Raw genomic sequence first — 18311 nt, 5'->3', positions numbered from 1 at the left:
CCTGAACCTGTTCAGCCTCCACAAGAGAAGGCTATGGGGGGATCTAGTGGCCTGTTACAAACTTGTCAGAGGGGACCAGCAGGCATTGGGGAAGTCCCTGTTTCCCCGAGCACTACCAGAAGTCACTCGAAATAACAGTCACAAGCTGGCAGAGGGTAGATTCAGATTAGACATCAGGAGGTGCGACTTCGCTATCAGGGCAGCTAGGATCTGGAACCAACTTCCAAGGGAAGTGGTGCTGGCTCCTTCCCTGGGGGTCGTTAAGACAAGACTTGACAATCACCTTGCTGGGGTCGTTTGACCCCAGTACTCTTTTCTGCCATGGCAGGGGGTCGGACTTGATGATCTGCTCAGGTCCCTTCCAACCCTACTAACTATGAAACTATTTGTAAAGCATCTAAGAGTGGCATTCTGTTCTTTCCTGGTCTGTTTTCTGGATGTATATAGGTCATTTTTGGTACTTCTGCACCCAGGGTATTCTGTTCCTGGACACAATAGTCCTGCGTACATCAATGACTATGTATGCAGATTGACTGACGGAGAGACCTATTGTTGGCCCAAGGGTGTTCTGCAGACCAAGTGGGGTTTGAGCAGACTGTCCTACCAAAATCTAGTACTCCAAGATAATAAGTTAAAATAAATTTTAATAGGAGTGTTAATATTTAAATATGAATTGTATATGAATGATATGACAATATAGGGTCGGAGTGTTGCTGTAACTGTGATGGTCCAGAAAGTGTGTACAAGAGGAAGGCTTTCAGGGCTGCTTATAGATGTGAAAATAAAAAAAAAAAACAGTGCTTTACTTTCAGCTCGGTTTGCCCCTACATCAAGCACAGTGCATGCCCAGAAGAGGCATCAAGTTGCTTTGACTCAGCTTGACCAACATCTATATAGATCGCACACTTCAGTAGAGCTTTTTGGCACTTTTATCTAATAGCTCATTGAAGCGCCGAAAAGCCTCACTGAAACGCCCAGTCTATACAGACCCTGGGGAGCTAGGTCAAACTAATGTTCTTCCTTTCCCAGTAAAGCACTGGTGTTCGTTAACATCTGTCAATGCCCCAGATGACCTGAGGAAGGGCACTTTATGTCAGAAAACTTGTCCAACAGCTCTCCCAACTATACAGTGCTCCAGTGAACAATATCAAAAAAATCTTTGCCTCTATGGGTAAAGCATATCAAACAAAATAATTGAATATTCAGAATTGACCAACTTCTAAATATTTAAAACGAAAAAGTGTTAATCTTAAATTTACTAAGTACCAAAATCTTAAACAGGGAGCTTGCCTATTAGGGAAAACAACTTCTTACCTAGGTTTAAAAACCAAGTTTTAAAGAAGGACTAATTTTGGTTCGTCTGCAGATAGGTCATTCAGCAAGAACTGTAGTTCAAGACTGATTCTGAGGTGAATCTGGATTTTTATACTTGATTTCTTGGCTCAGTTTCAAGTTTGCTAAATAAGGCAAGAAAATATAAAAATACACCTAATAATTTATATCATCATTGATATTAATATGCCTAATTTTGTCCTTTATTTAAATTATGGCTTGCCCTAAACCAGACTTAATTGGTATAAAACCACTAAATATATTCTAAGATGGAAGTAGATATCACTTTTGTGCCTTCATAAAAAATGTTAAGGTGGCACGAAGTGAAAACAAACAGACATCCATATGTTCTGTAGCACCACCAATGCTCAAATCTGTGGCTGCAACAGAAGGTAGTAACAGATTGGGCTGCTATATTGCATTCCCATGTTGTGTTTGCTTATGGCAGAAGGGTTTGGGCAGTGTGAAGCTGCTGGTGTTTTCCAGCCTTCCTGGAGCAGAGGCTCCTCAGGCTTGAGACCTGCACACACCAGGAATTCCCAGGTAGGATCAACCCCCTTAAGCTTTTAGAGTACTTGCCTCCTGGGACACATCTGTGTAAGTGGGAAAAGTCAAGGTACCTGCTAAAAGCCTTCCCAAATGAAAGTCTTCCAGTGCATCTGAAAGACATCCAGGCTTGTTCTCTGATGGACCTCAAGTAGGAAGGAGTTTAAAAGCTGAGGGGTGACTGCCAAGAGTAACCTCCCACGTAGTTTTGCCAAATGAACTTGGCACGTACATAGAATTTGCAGAAGGTTGTTCTTGGCTGACCTTAGGGATTTTAGTTGAACACGAGGGAGAAGATAGTCCCTTACGTATATAGGAATCTCTGTTCTTCTGAGGGCTTTATGGGTCAAAATCAGCACCTTGAACTGTGCACAGAAAACTGCTGAAGCCAGTTTAAACTGTAGAGCACTGAAGTAATGTACTCCTGGTCACTGGCCACAGTCAGAAAGTGAGCCACTGCCTTTTGCACCAGCTGCAGCTTCTGAACGGTCTTCAAGGGCAGCCCCAGGTAGAACACATTATAACAAGGTTACAAAAGCATATGGATGATGATGGCCAGATCCAAACCTGAATCTGGCTTTCTCACCAGATGGAGTTGGTGAACGGTGCTCCTAGCCATTGCAGCAGCTTGGAAATCCAAGTGCAGTAAAAGGATCCAGGAGTTCCCTCAGGCTGGGAACGTAAGTGACAAGGAGAAGCTGAACCCTTCAGTGATAAATGTTTCTATCCTCCCCCAAGTCATGAGGTCTGGCAGCCACCATTACTTTTGTCTTGCCTGGTTTCAATTTCAAGTGGTTTGCCTGCATGCAATCCCCAACTGGAGCTAGGCACTAGGTAAGGGTTGAGACTGCATGGCCTAGATCAAATGAAAAAGAGAAACAGAACTGGGTTTCACTAGCCTGTTAAAGGCATCTCACTCCAGGTCTCTGTATTATTACATCCATTTATCTCACATACATATTGAACCAGAGGGGCAAGAAGATGGAATCCTTGGGGACCCACAGGAGAGGTCCTGAAACAACAATAAGCACTCACCCATCACTGCCCTTTGGAACCTTTCTACAAGGAGAAAATGAAACCAACTAAGAACAATCCCACAAATAAATGCATTATTACATAAACACGTTATTAGTACCTCATGGTCAACTGTATCAAAGGCCACTCAATAATCTAACAGGGTTACTGGAGTACAGTTTCCTGTGTCAACCTCCAGGTAAAGTGTATCAGCCAAGAGCACAAACATAGTTTCCTTAATATACCAAGAATGAAAGAGAGAATGACGGGGTTCAGGAATCTGATAGCATCCAGATGCTCCTGGAAGTGGCATGGAACCACCTATTCAGTTACCTTTCCCAAAAAGAGAAGTTTGGAAGTGGAATTGGAAATAGCTAGATGGGAAGTCACCATCACAAGATTTTTTTTTCCCCCTCTGAGTTGCAGCCCAACAGTTGCAGACTTAAGAATGGCTGGCACCTTGCTTCCCAAAGGGAGGCATTGACAACCCCTTCTAGCAGTAGCCCCAGTCTCCCCTCTGGCTTTTACAAGCCAGGATGATAGGCATAGGTCCAGTTTACAACTGGATACCTGTTTCCCCCTCAACCTAAACACATACTCTGCATCAGTGAGCCGCAACAATGAAATTGATCCACAGCAATTGAAATTGATAGGACAGAGAAGACACTTGGGTGGTGGTGGTGGTTAAAGTGTTGTACTGGGAAGTAAAAATGTCCTAGGTCAAACCCCATCTGGGTGAGAGGAACCAGAACCTTGAACCTCCAGCCTCCCAGGTGAATGCTCTGGCTACTGAGTGATGGAAGAAGAGGGATGCATGTACACACACCCCCATCCACCTTATGGGATGAGAGAGGGATATCTACACACAAACACACACACATTGAGGTATAAGACAAAAGAGGGTTGTGTGTGGGTACACCCAGGCTGAGCCAGGGGACAAAAGAGGTACTCAGCTGTCCCACGTATGCACTCAGCTGTGGGACAAAGTGGGGATGTGTGTGCGCACATGTGCGTGCATGCACTGCTGTATGGGACAACAGAGGGATGCATACACAGACACAGCATTTCTATTTCTGAGGCTTACTCCAGTAGTTACAGGTTCTGTGTGGCTATGGCTGCTATTGCACATGCTCTGGTCTGTGCATTAATATAGCTGTCCAATATGCAGGGCCACGTTTCTAGAATTGAAATACCCGTGGATATGTGACTACGATAATTGACAATTTAGATGACCAGGAAAGAATAAACTGCCACCCTTATACTGTGTACTTTCGGTGTAGTTGGCTGTTACGTTTTAATAACAAGCATTTCAGTGGAAAGAAATTCATTTGCTCTGTTTCTCAAGACTAAAATGATGACAGCCCTGAACATGGGTAGGCGTGATTAAAAACAGACAAAAAGATACTGGGTACTTCATCTGGAGGCTCTCCTTTTAAACATGCCAAAGTGAAGACATTTTCTTTTAATGCTGTTATTAATCTTGTCCTATTCTGCTTCAGCTTTGTAGTTCATAGGGTACTTAAGGTTATCAGCTGTTCAGAACATCTGAAAATACCTTTGCAAAAATAAAAAAATTAATTAAGATGCAACAGCAACCTTTAGTCAGTTGTTTTGTGGCTGTCAGCACGGCTGACACATCTCTTGGGCATTTCTAAATGAGTTTATCAACTTACCTAAACATCAGTGACTTATCTTAAGTAACAGAGGAATTGAATTTGCCTGTCTTATTTAAAATTAAGTTGGATTAAATGTAGAATAACTTGGGATTTTTTGCCATACTAAAAAAACTTAGTTTTGTACTGGTATTCAACTGTTCTGGGTCAGTGCCATACAGCAGTTAAATATATTTCATTAGTGGTCAGTAAAATGAAAAGTAATTGTCATGCAAATACATTTAAGTATTGGCATACTTGTGTAATAGATGTAGGAATGACAAGAGGGACTTAACACACTATACAGTAAATACATAAGGGAAATTCTTTATAAAGCATGTCTCTCTTGCTTTCAAGCTCCCAATGGTCCTGAAAGTTCCAAGACTGAACTCCTCACCCTTGGCTCTTTGTGATAGGCCTTTCTCACTCCTAGGATTTGGAGACATCTTAGTTCCAGGTATTTCTGTTTCTGTTTACCAGACACCAAGATATAAAAGAAAAAGTTCTGATTGACCTGTCCCCTTTCTCCCCCAGCTTCCAATTCAAGTGGTAAGTTTGAAATGACCCTTCCTTATCTGGTGTATTTATTAACACAACATTGTTTCCTCTAGTTTTGCCTTGTTTCCTTTTCACAATAGGAGAATTGCATGAAAACAACATATATTCATTTGGTTCTATGTTTGAGACTTTCATAGGGAGAGCACTTAAGGAATTTAAAGGAATGAAGGTCACGGTGGTTGGCCATCCTTACGTTTATCTCATCCAATGAAGTTGTATGTTTTCATAACCGTATATTCTGCTAAACTCTTAGCTTTTGTGGTATTTGATTGGATTGGGTTCCACGGGGTAATTTTTTTGTTTGTATGTTTTGTTTTGTTTTTTGCCTAATCTTTTCATGAGTTTTAAATTTGTCTTTTTTCAACGTCATTGGTTTGAATTTTCTTTGGTTTGGAATTAATCCAAAATACTCTTTAAAATTTCACCAAAACTTGCATTGCATTTCTTAATTATGTGCATGTTTGAAAAAAAATACCCTGGAAGAATTTTTATATACAAATAACTATATTCTGCTGTTGCTGAGTTGCATCAGGACTGGTTTCTTTTCTTGACCTCATTGAGAACCAAGTACTAAATGGAGTTTCATGAAAATTTACACAAGAGGTGTTAGCATTTAACAAAGAAAAGTTTGTATTCACATAAGAGATCCTGCTGTTGGATATTTTGATCATAAATTAGATGTCTTTTGAGGGGTTTTAGATTGACAAAAGCATTAGTTAATGCCAGCTGATCTATAATTATTAAGATTCAAGCTATAAATTACTGCTATATATGCTAATATATCCTTTACATTTATTTAGATTTCTGTAAGTTATGTACAGTTGCTCTTGGCATATGCATAGTTGCTGTTGGTATAAATATTGAATTAATGAAGCTTTTACATTATGAACTGTCTTTTGTCACTAAAGGATGTTTATTTAGGGTATGGATGGATGTAACATTTAAAGCACTTTAAGTAGTTTAAAAGCATACACTTTTAATAATAGAGTGATGATACACAGTGTGGTAGCACTACAAATTGACCCAAACTGTATTGAAAACAACTCTGACTGAAATAGGGATAATTTTGAAGTGCTTCAGGTTATGTTGTTCTCCCTGCTAAAGTTTAATTGACTGGCCAACCAGCATCCCACAGTGCTTTGTTTCACCATCCTTCCTCCTCAGTGACCCCTCTGTGGCACACTCCCAGTTCTACTACTCTGGAGTCACTGACCCTGCATGTAACTTTTGAAAAGCTTAAGTGTAAAGCAAGCCAGTGCCAGCATTTGCTGGACCACTCACTCACCTACCACTACAGTGTTTGGTACCACAAAATGTCTGATGTCAGTGAAACGGTCCACTAACTGAAGGCAAGCCAAAGTCCTCTACTTTCTCTCCAGCTGGGGCACAGAGTCCCTGAGAAGGAACCAGTAAAACCAGGCTGTTTACAAATGAATTGTGGTGGAGATGGCAGCTCGTGGAAACAGTCTGGACTTGCATCATTACCACACAAATCTCCTAAAGGCCCACTATAAGAAAGTTTGGAATACTAACTGGGTTTTGGCTGCCCAGCAAGTGATGTACTTATGCTATGAGGAGCAATCTCTGATCATCACTGGGAATCCTGTTTCATCACTGACCTTGGAGTGAACACAGAGCTGTCTGACAGCTGTAATGTCAGAGACCAGGAAGAGGCTCTAGCCCTAAGCACTTCCTGCTGTTTGGGACCTCAAAGCAGGAAATGTATCAGCCACTGGGGAAAGACAGGTCAGATGATGCAGACATTGAAGAGGAGCACCCAACTTCCTTTCCCTCATTCTTCAAGTGCCAAGGATTTTGCCAGTTGGAGGGCATTCTTGAACTGTTGGACACCAGGCCTATTGGTGAGTATCAGAATATCTACACATTGGCAACATCATTCAGAATCCTTACAAGGTGGGGAAGAGGGCTCCTGTTTTCCACCCATTAAAAAATGGTGGGGAGATGGTTTGAGGACATTCAGGGAATTTGGGGGTGCCACTTACAGGGTTCTGGTATTTGGGGGTGTTGAATGTCATTTATATTAATACTCAGTTGCATCACTCCTTCAAAGGGTTAAGATGGCCCAACCCCAGCCTCACTTACTGGGCAGGGAGCCCTCTGAAGCCCAGCTCTCCCCATTCATGCCCTGCCCACATTTAACAGTCATTTGACCCCCCTCCGCAATCCTTACATACACCTGAGGTGCTTTCAAGACTTGGGAAAGTGATGGGTCAGTCCATCCATCGCTCATCATTAGATGTTCTAATGCAAGGAGGAGTTACAGGCATGGGAGCAGAACTGCTTCTTCCCTCTTTCCTGCAGCATGAAACAAATACCAGCCAGTATCATCTCCAAACCTCCCCGTCACTTGTTTATTAGGTGCCCCCCATGCAGAGAGAATTTAAATGCAGCCATGAAAGTGGGGCTATTCCTTCCCCAGCATGGATTGACATAAGCAAACCCTACCTCCATTCCCTCTCATCTGAGCCCACTCCCCAAGCAGAGGGTCACAGGACCTGTATAATTTCCCCAGGGTTTTTTGTTCCACGACACGAAGGTACAAGAAGAATCAGTTTTCCAAACTTGTCTTCTGTATTTGCAAAAGCAGATGGGTTTCAACAAAGCTACCAGGGTTCAAAGCCAGAAAAGCATTTAGAATTAGTCAAACTTGGTAAAAGGAGGCTGTCCCAGGAACCCAGCGTGGCCTCTCACCCACTGTTAGTCAGTGCATTAAGGCACTCTGCAGTTTAATGGCCTCCAACCTCCCCTACAGCCATGCCCATGCCTTGCAGATGTTACTCATTACTCATCTCACTGGGCCTTGGCCTCAGTCCAGTATTATGCCTCTTCAGGCCTCTAGGTCTTTAGTGAGGTCATTGCATTTCAGGGCCCCATGTCTTACCTAGACTCTGTGCTCTGGCGCATGTCGCTCCCATCTTGGCTTCAGGCCAGCCTGGTCCTGTTGGTGACTTGCCAGATCTCAGATCTCTCTCCTTAAAGACCCAGACTCATTCCCCACAATCTCTGATCTCTCCCTCTCACTGGCTCAGGATTCACCCACCAACGTCTGGTCCTGCCTCTCACGGGCTTGAGCTTTGCTCCTGTAAGGCTCAGGTCTCGCCCCCTTATGAACTCAGGATTTTCCCCCTCTGTAATCCTTACAGATTTACAGGTTCAGGATTCATGCCTCAAGGGCTCTGGTCGGATTTGCCTGCAAGTGCCTCGGATCTTGTCCCCTTACGAGCTCAGTCTTCACCCCTCAAGGGGCTCTGGTCTCACTCCTGGGTTCAGGCTTCCCCTTTCCCAGCATCCTCCAAGCTGGGCCTGGAGCCTAACTCCATGCTGAGTTTACAGGCAATCACGTGCCCCTTGGGCATATCTGGGATTTCCAGCTTCCTGTGTTAGTCCCTCCAGTCTAACTTATAACAAAGAGATAAGCCCATAGGCTATAATGCAAACTATAAACACCCAGGCTGTATACCAAAACTGAGCTATTTACAGCCTTCAGTTTGTTCCTTCCAGTCCCCAGGGCAGATGGATCCCAGTCAGTCCCCCTCCACCCAGTACAGAGCTCTTTCCCTGGCAGCCTGCAGGGCCTGACTGACTCCCAGGCTCTCCCTGACCTAATGTATTCCATAAGCCTTGCCCGTTTGGGTCACGTTTTTTCCTAGGTCAGCTGTTAGGTGTATTCCACTAGGTTTACTGGCTAACCTAACTGCTGTGGCTGTGTTTTTCTGCCCTAAGCTGAGCTCTGGCCTGTCATACTACTGCTGTGCCACTAACACTGCAGTAGGCACTTACAGCCTATTGTCCCATGACTTGTCTTTTGCAGCCCCTGGCAGGCAGCTCCCTTCACCCAAGACTTTCTGCAGCTCTTCTGCCCTTAAAAGTATCAGGAAGTCTCTGGCTCCCTGTTATAAACCCCAGGTTGCAGCACAAGCCCTTCCCTCCCTGTCAGAAGCACAGAGCACTTACCAGGCCCCGTCTAGCTATGCTGCCTTGCTCCAGAGACCCCAGTTGCTGCCACATCAGCCAGAGCAATGCGGGGAGTGGAAGTTGGGTAGGAGCCTGTGGGCTGCCCATTAACCCTTTGCAGTCTGGATGCAACCAGTTGGCCACCATTTGGACAGCCTTGGTTTAGACAGTACAGTCCAATTTGTAGATGATTTTTTGTTCTGCAGTTTCCCACTGAAGTTGGCTTTTAAAGTTTCATTGTCTAAGAACAGCTACTCAGAAGTCAGTGATGGAAAGTCAAGGGATGTTAAAGCGTTCTGCCACCAGCTTATGTGTCTTTTTGGAATTGATGTCAAATTGGGGTCCCTTCATTTTTCCATGTAGGTATCACTGTCTGTCCAATGTAGACAGCAGAAGGCACTGTAAGCAGGTGATAGCATATTTGATATTAGTAAAGGAGCAAATCTCAAATGTTAGACCACAACATCAACAGACCAGATAAAATGGATTATATGTTGATGAGCAGGCACAGATGGCATCTGGATCCAGAGTAAGATCTGGTGCCTTGGTGAGAATATGAGTTATGTGGTCTATTGCTGGAGAGATGCCATTTGAGATTGACGGGCTGCCTGTAAGCTAGAACAGGTTTGTCCCTCAAAGCTGCTTTGAAATGGTCATCATTTTTCACAAGGGTCTGGAGGTCATTAATGATTAGTCTAAGGTATTCAACTGGGGATTGGGGGTGAAAACAGGGTTCTGTTGTGCTTATCTTAGGTTTGGTATTGTAGCAGCTTGGACCAGGAACTAAGTGGCAACAGTTTTGGAATTGTATTGTAAGTTTCCATGCTCCAGTTCCTTAAGGTGCGCATCCTTGTCAGTGGAATCAAAGCAGGTCCTTTATCCTTTGTCCCAGTAGTTCTCACCATTTTTGGACTCAAGGCACCCCTCCATATTGGGTAAATTGAGTGGCACCCAATATCAAAATCTTTTTTATGTGCTACCGTGTTTACTTCCTTGCTGAGGGACCTCTCAGTGGGGGTGGTGCATTTATCTGCTTAATTTATCTACTTATCTCTTCATAGCTCATACCATTCCTGAGAATCTGCTTTATCTTACTGAAGATTAGGCTCTGCTTTTAGTCCTATCCAAGAAACTTCAATCTCTTACAATATAAACAGTACAAACCAAAATTGTCCATCCTCTCCAGACTTTAGGAGAAGTGCCACTTTCCACTCTGGTTTTTCCCAGTACGACATCCTGGTTTCTCCTTCTTGCAAGCTGTTCCTTTACAGTCTGCCTCCTTCTGCTCTCTCCTCTGGGTTTTAAGCCTCCAGTGGAAGACTTCCTTATTAGCAGAATGTCCCATAGCTGAATCCTTAAGTGAGCTGGCTAGCTCTTCTTAAAAGGAAAAACCACTCAGTTATATATCTCCCCTCCCCAAGTGTGGCCCACTCATCTGAATTTAGCCCCGCTCTATCCCATGAAAAAAGTTCTCGTTGGTATGTGCATATCCTGATCGATGGTAGATCTCCGAGGAGTAAGTTTGCAATACCAGATACTAATGCATCAGGCTGGCATTGGCTTCTCACTTTGCTTTCGACCATGTTAAAGGGGCATGATCAGTAAGCAGGGTAAAAGGGGGCCCAAGGAGATAATACCAAGAACCTCAATTACCCACTGCACCCATCGGGCTTCGATCATTCGGTCCCGTGCTGTCCGGCTTTGGATGTGTATGGCTGTTCTTCAGTCCGTCCCTCTGGTTTTAGTAGATAGATGTTCCTTCCTGGGGCAGTCTTTTCCCCAATCCCGCCTGCCACAACTTCGATGATTCTGTCAGTGGTGGGGTCCGACTACTGGGGCTTGTCTACATCCAAGGTCTCGGGTGGACGTCTTCTGCGAGGCTCCAGCCTCCCCTGTATTTCACCCTGAACCTAGCCATGACGGGTTGCTAATATCTTTCTCGGCCTGACTCTCACTTGCAGGTATTCTAGTTTCTCCCGGAACTGTGTGTTAGGCTTCACTCTTGCCCAAATCCAAGCTACGCGTTACGGGTCTGCCTGACCATCTCGGTCCTTTACATGGCAGAGCCCTTCTTCCTACAGGGTTGGCCCTAGGGCTCTACGTTGCCAACCTCCCAGCCCCTCCAAAGGTGGGAAATCAAAACCAAAAGAAAAGAATATTTACAATACCCATGACCTTCTAACTACCAGAATCAGTCAGCTTGGCCCCAGCGTTCCCTGATTAGCCCTGACCCATGCCTGACCGCACCCTAGTGCCACTCTCTTCCCTTTCCTGCGGAGTGATCTATGAGCTAATCAGACCCTCGACGTCCTTTCTGGCTCAGGTTATTTTCTATTCCCCGCTGAGCCGCTTTATGTCCTCGGGCTTGTTTCCCGCAGCCCCTGTTGCTGCTTAAGCCCTCCGCCTCCCACTTAGGATTGTCCCTGGAGCCGGGTCGAACCTGTATTGGTCCTTCCTGAGTCAGTGCCTCAAATCCCATCGCTCTCCCTTCTTCTCTGGGGCCCATTCAGGTTACCGCAGTCACCTTTCTGATGCCCTGGATTCTCTCCCAGGGGTCCTCCGTCAGGATTCAGCGTGACCGCTTCTTCTCTCTTTAGCCTGCCACTGGCATCTTCCTCCTTAAGGACTCGGAGGCAGCCTTCTGCCCTGTGAGTGGCATTCCTGCTTCCTTTGTCTTCAGGAAGAGGTCCAAGGAGTACCTCCCCTGTTGACTCTCTTACCGCTCTCTCCCCTTCTGCCTCGCTCACCATGCTTCTTATCTCCCTGTGCCGGCTCTTCTTCCCCCTCTCCCCTGCTGGCCACAGTTTTAAAAAGACGCGGCTAAAGAGCCACGCAGGTCCCGCCGCCACTTCCGCTCTCGCTGTGGCTCCAGCTGCAGGAAGGGATTTTCCCTCACTCTTTCTTTATGTCTGTCCGGGGTGTTCCGGCCCCCAGGGGTCCCCCTTGACCCCTCAGGGTCCATCCCTTGCGTTCTCCCTGTGACACCCACTTTATGACGAGGGTGTAGGTAGTAGCCATGTTGGTCTAAGGACGTAGGCAGACAAGGTTCTTTGGTTGAATCTGATACCTTTTAAATAGTTGGAAAAAAATTTCTTAGCAAGCTTTCGGGTTTAAACACCTTTCATCAGGCTGAAGAAGCATCTGCAGCTGGATGGGAAGAGCACACAGCAACTGCAGATGCTTCCTCAGCCTGACAAAAGGTGTTTAAACCCGAAAGCTTGCTAAGAAAATTTTTTCCAGCTATTTAAGTTGGTCTAATAAAAGATATCAGATTCACCCAAAGCACTTTATGGCACAGAGTAGTTTTGCTCTTGGGGCAAAAGCTTCAGATGTTCTCTGTTCTCAGAGCTCTACAAGAGAACAGCTGCAAGGTTTTGCTCCGAGGCATCCACCTGAAAATAAGCCTGCAGTCAAATTCCAAATGGCACAGTACCATGGCATTATATAGTATCCATTTCTTATTTCTCCAAATGCTCCCACCCATGCTGGAGTCCACTGCACAGATCAGGGTGCCGTAGTATGCAGTTTTTCTATTAGTAGAGCAATTATTGATAAGAAATTTGGGGTAAAGCACCAGTAAGAACTTGCCAATTTGAGGAAAGACTTCAGTTGCTTTTTTGTTTTGTTTTGGATACTGGGGACTCCACTAGAGGGGTCTAATCTTCCCATTGCTTAAAGCATCCCCCAAATACTTTCTTACTAGCAGAAGGTTATTATCCAAGTCAGCATTTTGCTGGATTTCCCATAAGGGCTTCTGCTAGAAGTGACTAGTGTACTAGTGACTATTGTACTGCCATGACCTGCTAGAGGTCTTCCCTCCAGGTACTCGTAAACATGACTACATCATCAAGGTTCCCTGTGGCACGTTCTCAGTGTAGCTGCAGTACCTTGTCCATTAGCTGTTGGAAGATAGCGGGGCACCATGGAGCCCCAAAGGGAGAGTTCTGAACAGATACAGCCCTCAAGGGGTTGTGAACGCTGTTAATTCCCAGCATTCTGGCAATAGGGAGATCAGCCAGTAACCCTCATCAAATCCAGTGTTATATATTTAGCATGCCCTAGTCGCTGTAGCGACTCACTGATCGCGGGTATCCAGTCTGCGTCAGACTTCAACGCCACATTTCATTTTCAGAAATCAATGCAAAACAAGATTCTCTCGTCCAGTTTGGTAACCAATATAGTCAGGTTAGGGGTGCATCAATAGAGATTTTTTAGGCCAATACCGATGGCTGACTTTTTTAATGAGCCATATCGGCTGATACTGACCCAACTGCTACGCACACCCGGGGAGGGCACGGGGGGCATGTGCCCCCGGATCTGCACACGGGATGAAGGTGGGCTGCCACTGTGGGCTGGAGCCGGGGCTGTGCTGAGCTCGTCCTGGCAGGGGCTGGGCTGGGCTGGGCTGCACTCCAGGTGGGTGACAGTAGGATTGCTGGGAGGGGGGCTGCAGGGGGAGTCTGTAGCCACCACAGTTCACCATAGCCCCCCTCCCAGCACCACCGCCCACCCAGCTCGGCCCAGCTCCTGCTGGGACGAGCTTGGCACAGCCCCGGCTGCAGCCCACAGCGGCAGCCCACCCTCGTCCCATGTGCAGATCTGGGGGCACATGCCCCCTGTGCCCTCCCGGGGTGCATGGAACAGCAGGAGCTGCCCCACACCCCTGAACAAGCCATGCACTACTCCTTCCCATGCCCCACCCCTTCTGCACAGCGCCTGCTCCTGCCCCAGCCCCACTCCGTCCCTCATTGCAGGGGCCTCGGTCTGCCCCCCACCCCCACCCGGCCCCTTCCCTCACAACAGACGTACTAGCTAGACCTGGCTGCTTGCCACACTACCAGGCCGCACGGCTAACTGCCTGCATGGTCAGTTGTGGCTGTGTACATACACAGGACATTTATCAGCAACATTATCAGCCAAAAAAGCTGATTGCTGATGCTGTCAATTTTCCTTATATTGGTGCCAATCTGATATGGGACCAATGTAGACTGTTCCGTTCACTTGAAGGTGCTTTGATCACTTCCATATCCAGCACATGCTATTACTTCCTTTCTCAGTTTCCCATAATTTCTCTGGTACTCTGGAGAACCCTTTTTGGACTGGGCACCCTGGCTTCAAGTACAATATGCTAACTAATAGGGTAGTTCTCCCAGGTTTGGTCACAAACACTTCTGGATTACCTCCACTAGGGTCCTTGTTTCCACTTGCTGTGTTTTGGACAGGTTCTGCCCCACAGGCAATTGTACTGACTGGAAGTCAAACCTTTTCTTGCACATTTCCATATTTTCTGTCAAACAAATTGAGCCATTAAGCGTCTCTCGGACTCTCCGTGGTTTCAGGAGATTTATCTCGTATATCTGGGACCGACATCACTTCCCCAGCAGGTGCACTTCAGAATTTACCTCCCCAACTCATCTTACCAGCTCAGAGGGCCCCGCCCATTTGGCTGTTGGTGTGCTTTCTAAATGAGGGCAGTAACAGTAGGACCTAGTCCCTGGGTTGATACACCAGTTGTGCATATTCTGATTGTCGTGTTGTGATTGGGACTGTTTGCACAGTTCAGAGGTTCGCTTGGCTGGATTCCCGCTCAAGATCCAACCGTTCCAGTACCTGGAGAACATACTGCACTACATTTTGGGATCTCACGCCCTGTCTGCTAGGCTTCCTGACGGAGGTCTAATATAACATGAGGTTCTCCCCCTTACAGGGGAAAACGCCATTGATGATTAGGAAAAGTCCTGGATCACAAATAACAAATAGTGTAGAAGAACATCCCATTTCTTGGGTTCTGTCACCTAACTTCCTTAAAGTTTGATTAAATATCTCTGCCAATCCATCTGTCTGTGTGAAGTAGAGGCTCTCACAGATGCACTTTTAAAGGTCCCTGTAACAGGGTTGCCTTAAGGTTGAACTGGATACATTTGTTGGAGGTATGGGATGATAGGATAGGGAGTGTCTGTGATATGTAGAGTTATATGTTTGCAGGCCCTTGGTGAGGTATAAATGTAGCTCAGTGTATGGAAGGTGTTTTATAATTCCAAGTGTCAGAGCTTTCCCTGGGACTTCGCACTCCCCCCTTCTTCCCCATCCCTCACCCCATGAATGTTACTGGCTTCTGAGACTGTTTTACCTTCCTCTGAAGTACTGGAATACTGGTCACAACCAAGACTCATGGTTTTAGACTGAGGTGCTCTGATGTTCTTGACTATACTTAAAATATCTAGGGCTCTCCAGGTGAAGATCTTGTTCTTAAGGTGTTTTTGCCTTCCTATGTGGCATGGGTCATGGTCCTTTTCCTAAGATCTTCTGAGTGTATATCAGCCAACTACTCCCTCCTCATTGCAGTGACTGGGCATTAGCAACACCCTTGTCTCCCCTGGTTTTACCTATAGTATGTTATCTAAAACGCCAAGAATGCTGTATATCAGTGGTGCTCAACCTCCAGCATGCAGGCCAGATCTGGCCTGTAGGGCTGTCATCCAGCCCTTGGGATTCCCCATAGGTCCAGAAACCTGATGGTGGGGGAGCACAGTGGCAGTGTTAATTGCCATAGCTCTGAAAATGATTCTGAAAGCTATGGCAGTTAACAGTGCCACCAGTCCCATAGCATGTGGGACTAGATTGGCACATGGGGTCACTTTGTAGCCTAATCTGGCATATATGGCAGCTCACCAGCAGACTGACTCAGTGCACTGATCCCACACTGGTTCCATCCATGGATCAACCTCATCCACAGGATCTGGCCCAAAGGTGCTGCTAATTCCCTGCCAGTGCAGCAATGAGGAAGTAGTTGGCTGATATGCACTCAGAAGATTTTAGGCAAAGGACCGTGACTCTGGCCTAGCCCCACTCATCCAACCCACAGGGCCAGAAGCTTGTGCACCGTGTTGTCCCGTGTTGTTAGGTGAGGGTTTGAAGTGGTGATATTAGGGTTTCCTTCAGTTAACAACTGCAAGCAAACACAGGATTCTGGATTTAATGGCACAAGAGACCCCTTCAAATCCTGTGTTCCTATTTCCTAATTATTAAGCCAGACAAATGTTTCAAAAGAGCCTCTTTATTTATTCACCTTTCAGGAATGCCACCTGCAGTTGTTGCTGCTCCTGTTTGTGTTCCTGCTGCTGAGGTTCCAAGGTCAAAGCCCGAGGCTAGAGCTCTGCAAGTAACCAAACTGAGATGGAGGAGAAAAAAAGAGCAAGAAGGAGAGATGCTGACACTTCTGGTAGCATCCTCAGAGAAGAGCTATGCCTGCAGGAGCCTGACATTAACAGATGAAGTACCATCAGGACCACTGTGCTGACCTGATCAGCTGTGAAGGATCTTCCAGACATGCCAAATGCCAAGCCCACTGGAGAGGATGTGGACATGGCAAAGCAGACTATGCAGATGCTGATGGATAATTTCTGCTTGGAGAGGGGAAAAAGCAGTCTCTCATAGCCATCCTCAGCTTTTAAGTCATGCTACATTTTGTACCCTATGACCAGACTTTTAGCCCAGAGCCAGGGCTAGGCTTATTTACCTCAGATGAACGGGTTCCCCTTGGCAACAGGCCTACATACTCAAGACGAGTTCCTCATGCCTCTTCCCCTCCTCTGCGTAGCCCCCATGCTATCCCTTCCAGTCTCATATCTTTGTCTTGCATCCAAACTTTTTCCTTCTGCAGCCCTGACCATTATATGAACAGACCCTGATAACAGATCCAGTATATGAACAGACCCTCCACTAGCACAGTCTTAACCACTGTCCCCCACCTGTATCTCTGAAATAGTTCCTCCCTATCTCTCCATTGGCCTTGTTGACTGTAAGCCCTGATAACTCCTTTTTCCAGTATGGGAAGGAACTCCATATCACATTCCTACCAAAAGGACTAAGGGATGTTGGGGAGAGAACAGTTTTCTAGAACCTCACAAGGACATGGACAGTACTTGCCCAGGAAAAGCAGCATGTTATGGGACTTCAGTCTCTCCAGCATATCCATACTATGTGTCAAGACGTTGTTCCACCACTCTCCATCACTCTTAGACTGCCTACTTCCTTTCTCTCAGTTCACAAACTGCCACTACTCCCACTTGTTTCTACAATACAGCACTAAACGTTTGGGTTTTTTATACTATTTCTTTGTTAAACTTTTTTCATATAAATAAACACATTTTCTGTGAATCACATTACACATTACAAATTTTACACAGCTACTGTCTTCTTGCCTGCATCATCAGGGGCAGTGGGGTAGAGTTCCTGAAGACCTTGGTATTGTGGATCTTGCTTGATCAGCTGGTGAATTGATATCAGTGGCTCATGACACCCTGAAGTGTGGCTGATACTCCTTTGCAGTTTATTTACCTTGAACCTAGGTGCACTTAGGCACAGGATGGCAATGTGCCTGCCATTAAGGACCTTGATACAGTTTAGAAACCTTATAAAGGCAAATCCAGGTATGACCTCCTGTGGGTTAGAAAGTCTGAATAACCTTGTGCTAGTATGTGCTAGCTGGCATGGCAAACCTCCTGGATGGCTGATCCAAGCATAGATTATCCCATGCCCAAGTGTTTAGCAATAGAATAGAGTTAGAGGTTACTAGGGGTTGCCAGCTTCCAAATGGCAATTGTCATCTGTTTCTCCATGCTCATGGACACCCTCATGTTACTGGCTTGATCCTAGAGCAACACAGCAAACTCAACACATCTCTAAAATTATCACTGCACATGCTGAAGTTCTGCCACCATTCAGGTCCTTGTCATCACCATCCATTTCTTCAGCACTTCTCTCTCTGGAACAGAAGCAAGGTTTGCCAGTGTACAAGCAAGCCTTTTATGGAGCCTCTTATTTCTTCCTCCTCAAACACATTGGTCTCAAACTGACCAAGCACTGAATATATCTCAGGAAGCATGTTTTCAGTGCCAGGATAGCCGAGTCCTAAGCTGCCAAGCTGCAGTATACCAGCTGGCAGAGGTGCTCAAACAGGGAAGAAAGTATGACCACTCGTGTGAAACCCCTCTGCTGTTAGGTGGATAGTTTCATAATTAGTAGGGTCAGAAGGGACCTGAGCACATCATCGAGTCCGACCCCCTGCCATGGCAGGAAAGAGTACTGGGGTCAAACGACCCCAGCAGGGTGATTGTCAAGCCTTGTCTTAAAGACCCCCAGAGTAGGAGCCAGCACCACTTCTCTTGGAAGTTGGTTCCAGATCCTAGCCGCCCTGACCGTGAAGTAGCGCCTCCTGATGTCTAGCCTAAA

General features: G+C 45.9%; 1 protein-coding gene and 1 long non-coding RNA gene across 2 annotated transcripts in view; both read left to right on the top strand.

Annotated features, from left to right (window-relative positions):
• Positions 1–18311, top strand: part of SPPL2B (signal peptide peptidase like 2B) — a 46379-nt gene that overhangs the window by 12533 nt on the left and 15535 nt on the right. Inside the window, exons 7-8 of the mRNA XM_019550666.1 lie at positions 4902–5001; positions 5079–5093. Coding sequence (XP_019406211.1) covers positions 4902–5001; positions 5079–5093 — 115 coding nt within the window. The remainder of the gene's footprint in view (positions 1–4901; positions 5002–5078; positions 5094–18311) is intronic.
• Positions 5563–17249, top strand: LOC109320524. Its single transcript, XR_002103807.1, has 2 exons — positions 5563–6964; positions 16154–17249. It is a non-coding gene; the product is annotated as an uncharacterized LOC109320524 (long non-coding RNA).

Source organism: Crocodylus porosus, unplaced genomic scaffold (assembly GCF_001723895.1).
Source record: "Crocodylus porosus isolate Cpor-Errol unplaced genomic scaffold, CroPor_comp1, whole genome shotgun sequence".
Taxonomy (NCBI): Eukaryota; Metazoa; Chordata; order Crocodylia; family Crocodylidae; genus Crocodylus; species Crocodylus porosus.
The sequence above is the reverse complement of the archived record's forward strand: the minus strand, read 5'-3'. Positions and strand labels throughout refer to the sequence as shown.